A 4,557-nucleotide genomic window follows, 5' to 3' on the forward strand; every position below is an offset into this window, starting at 1 on the left:
GGATAGACAGGGAGAAACACACGCAAGCCTAAGACGTGGTAAGATACAATATTCCTCACTATATGAAGTGACTGATAACAAGATCTGTATAATGGATTGTAAAGAAATTCGTCAGGTTTTTATTTTGTAGACAATCAATCTGTATTTACAGCGTGATGGGATGACAGTACAATGATGTGTGTGGTATCAGTGGAAAGCTCTAGTCCTGCACTTTCATGTGATATGCGTGGCATTTCTGTGTGAGCTTGCATTCGCGAGTAAACCATCCAAGAGTAATATGTGTGCAAAGCTGCATGAAAGCTCTGTTATTCATGATTTTAGTGTAATTTTATCATTTTTTTCCGCTGTGAAAACATTGGACTACCGACAAGTGCTTGGTCTTGTCGGAAAGCTGTGATTCTGCTGTTTCAGGTGATATGCATGGCTTCTCGCTATGACGCACGGTCGCGGAGAAAATCAATAGAGAAGAACAGGTCACACAGCTATGCGTCGTTCGGGCCCATAGGGTTAATTTACACATTAAATCACAACAATAAAATAGGCACACACAGAAATAGACTTTTAAAGACAATAGATAATTAAAAACCATAAACACAACCGAGGAAAAAAATTAAAGCAATAGGTGAATTTAAAACTAAAAACAAGTAGTGCAAGACTTGTGCAAGTGTAATGTCAGGAGTAAGGTACAGTTTAACAAACTGGTTAAGAATAAAAACAAATGTAAAACATTTTATTGATTTATTTTTTTAATTTAAAAGATAAAAATAGTTGTATATGTATGTATAAACATTTCGATAAAGACACAACTTCAAAATTGATACTGATTTAATAGAAGATACTGATGACAAGCCCGTGTTTTTCAGGCAGGTTTTTCCACAACCGAGAGGTCGTAACAGCAAACAGCTTGGTCCCCTTTAAGCCACGTTTTCACCAAACACTTTCAGTATGGTACCTTTAGAACCAAAAGTAATCATTCAGACCCTTCACCTCATTTATCGTTCACAGAACGAGGCTGAAAATAGAACAGGCTGAGGTGAGAGTTGCTCTCAATGGGGTATTTAAAAATAGCAGGTTTGTGCATTTAGTCCTTCTTAGGCAAGCCTGGGTTTAGTGTTGTCCACAATAACGATGCTCCGCAATGCTTTGTTTACAAAGTAATAACAACTAAAGTAACGGTTAGAGTTGTCATACTGAAATTTAAGGTGTGCTGATGGATTCACATTGTCAGCTCATGCACTGAGTAGCATCACAAGTAAACATTCCACCTCTAAAAGTCACCAACAGTCGGCCCAGTAAATTAAATGATTTTTTCCTCAGTATACAGCTGCTGCAGCAGACAGCAAAACATCCCATCATTTCATAGTTATAGTTTAATCATATATGGAAAACCTGCTACGGTATGAACAGTGGTTAGATACAAAACCAGCCCTGAGCAAGAGTGACCATTTGCTGTTGACCAATCAATAGACTGCAGTGTTCACAGCTCCACCTTCTAGTACCAGATCTGTGTGCTAGGTCCCCCAACAGAAGGGGTACCAAATAGAAAAATGTGTACCGAATTGAACTGAAACATACCAGACCGCTTGGTGGATATGGGGCTTGAGTCTTTAAGTGTGAAGCGGGAACAGTTAGCAGGTTCCTGCCTGAGGATCTCAGCTTGCAACCTGGTTGGTACAGAGACAGCAGTTCAGATATATATTCTACGGCCTGAGACATAACACCTTAGAACCAATCCTAAATCCAGCTAGAGCTACGCTAAGTTTGACCTCACAAACAGCCGGTTGCAACTGACACCAGATCTGCACTGTGCTGAGATTTTAGAATTAATGGCAAACTTTTTCAACTTAAGAGGTAAGAACCAGACAGTTTTGTGTAACAGATGAAGAAGTCCCACTATCAGCCTGATGGACCACGCCCAGCTGTCATGCTTTAATGCCTATGTTATTTTTCATGCCTATGCAAATGGATAAGGTACAGCCCTTAGTAAATTTCTCTGTATTTCTACTGTGTAAGCTGGGCACACTTGCAAACTGCTACAGTCCGTCGTCTACTCCCTAAAAAACTGAAAAAATGGGTAAGTTTGGATTACTTTATTCTTTTATATTTTCCTAGGTTAGACTGTTGAGATTGTGTCTGTGTGTGAGGTATACATACTGAGAATATATGTATTCTGCATACACAAATAAATAATAACTACCATAATTGTATGCTTTTTTCTTTTTTTAAAAAATGTCTTAAAAAAGTTTGGTGAAATAAATATTTTGTACTGTATATTTTGTCCTTGTATTTATACGTCAGTTCGACTTCTGAAATCTCTATACATCTAGAAATGTATAGTGTTGGTGTTAGATGAATAGAGGCAATAAAGGAAACACTTTTTAAATAGATGCATACAAAGGAAACAAAATGTGCAAAAACTAAATTAATGCCAGGGTTCTTACAAATTTTGCATTTCAAAAATTTTCACACTACATTTGACATCACATTAAAAATCTATAAATCTATAAATCTATTTTTATTATGTTAATAATTCGTTTTTTTAAGAAAAAAAAAAGTTACATTCTGACAATGTATGCAATTATGTTGCCAAATAATTGCCAGAAAATAAAGGCAAGGACTGTAGCTAAATCAACATACACCATATTGAATAAATGATATCATATTATTTAACAAAAAAACAAGCAGGTCTTGCTGTTTGTAAAAAATGCAGACAACCAAGGAAAAAAAACTGAGGCACTCCGTCTTCAGGTAAAAATATATAAAGTAACTTTTATTTGAGCAAAGGCAACAAGACAGACCTACGCGTATCGACCAAAGTCTTCTTCAGGGTCTGACAAACAACTAATCAATCTCAGTTATATACAGGTGAGATTGGCATTCTGTTTGACACAAATATGTAAACAGCAGAGGGCGCCAAATGTGTAGGCAATATGGATGTGTCAAACAAAAAACAGGGGAAAAAAAGGGGGAACACCAGAAAACTCACAGAGAACATGTAGACATGTGGGAAAAAAACACAACAAGGAGATAGAGATCCCCCACATCAATAAATCATGTCTAATAATAATAATGTCTTATATACATAAATAAACAGGCAGGCTTACATTTATTTTAAATGAATAATGTGTTGCCAAATGTGATTTTAGGAAAGCAATAATGTTATGTTTTTTAACCATAACTTATATACATTAATGTAGGCTGCTGTACAAAATATGACAAGGATTTTCAATACACAAATTACAATACATCAAGTTTCAATACTGGGAATCAGAGAAACGGCAAAAAGTCAATCTCATCATTAAGACCAGGGGTCTCAGTGGCCTTTAAAGTGACGATCCAAAATATCAATTCACCTACTTCACTGAAGAGCACCTGTCGAGTCAGAGCCTTGTTTATCCAAGCAGCGCTTCCTTCTTTCTTTTTCAACATTGATATCATTATATCTATTATCTATCTATTATATTTGTGTGTGTGTGTGTGTGTGTGTGTGTGTGTGTGTGTGTATCCCACAATATTTTTAGTCTCTTTTAAAACAATAAGTGAACTGAAAATGTTAATAATTAGATTTTCTGGATTGGTAGTTTACAGTTGTAAGGCTCCACTTTGGGCAGAGCTATTTTGCAAGCTGTGGCATACAGCGGTAGAGGCAGCTCTGGGTTGCACGTCATGCACTGTCATGCACTGCACTGTCTCACACAGTTGTAAACATTTGCTCACTCTGCTCCAAATGCCATGAAAAATACTCTTCAGTTTAGTTTTAGAAATTTTGTATTTGAGAAAACAGGATAGGGGCAGTGGTCTGCAATAATAACAATAATTTTTCCATAATCTCTTTTCTTTTTTCCATGCTTATTCAGACCTGGAAATTACTAACATCAAATTCCATACTTTTCCAAACTGTGTAGGAACACAGACAAAATATAGACAAAAGAAAAGAGAAACACCAAGAATTACATTAGGGATTTTTAAGTCTGATTCCCTTTTCCCACCCTTACCTACACACCCTACCCATCTCTGAATGGATACAAGAGAGTGTCTGTGCTCCAGGAACTTAAGAACAATGTTGACTGGACATTCTGAGCCTTAGTAATCTCAGAAAAAGTATTGATAGTACAGACAATTAGATAGTACAGATTTTTAGATATTTATGCACGATGGATATTATTAGGCCACATTATATATATTTACATAAATGACTCTTTTAAGTATAGCAGTTTGCAGCACTGAATTAGATCAAATTTCTGCTGTGTAACCTGGATTTACTGAACACTGAATACAATGAAAAACACAGTACATGTCTGCTTTGTAACCTAGGTTTACTGACCTGGTTGAGACAGGAGGCCCAGCTGAAGAAGATGGTTCTGGTTATTGTGTGTGTTGTGTTCACTGTTTTAACCATACCCTCGATCTAGTTCTGATGTATGGAATTGAAATTGATAACCTAAAAGTCTTTCCACAGAATCCCTCGCTATCAGATCATTATCTGATTACTTTTGATTTCTTTTTACCCGATTACACGCCACTCAGCAACAGTTACTATACTAGATGTTTCTCAGA

The 4,557-nt window shown here is 36.4% G+C and overlaps 1 protein-coding gene across 1 annotated transcript in view; it reads left to right on the forward strand.

The window, feature by feature from the left end:
- The first annotated feature begins 2,070 nt into the window (after nt 1-2,070).
- The window catches only part of LOC126405527 (synaptic vesicular amine transporter-like), an 8,416-nt gene continuing 5,929 nt past the window's right edge, over nt 2,071-4,557 (forward strand). The window contains exons 1-2 of the mRNA XM_050069293.1: nt 2,071-2,074; nt 4,315-4,363. Coding sequence (XP_049925250.1) covers nt 2,071-2,074; nt 4,315-4,363 — 53 coding nt within the window. The remainder of the gene's footprint in view (nt 2,075-4,314; nt 4,364-4,557) is intronic.

The sequence above is a fragment of the Epinephelus moara genome, chromosome 18, assembly GCF_006386435.1.
Source record: "Epinephelus moara isolate mb chromosome 18, YSFRI_EMoa_1.0, whole genome shotgun sequence".
Classification (NCBI taxonomy): Eukaryota; Metazoa; Chordata; class Actinopteri; order Perciformes; family Serranidae; genus Epinephelus; species Epinephelus moara.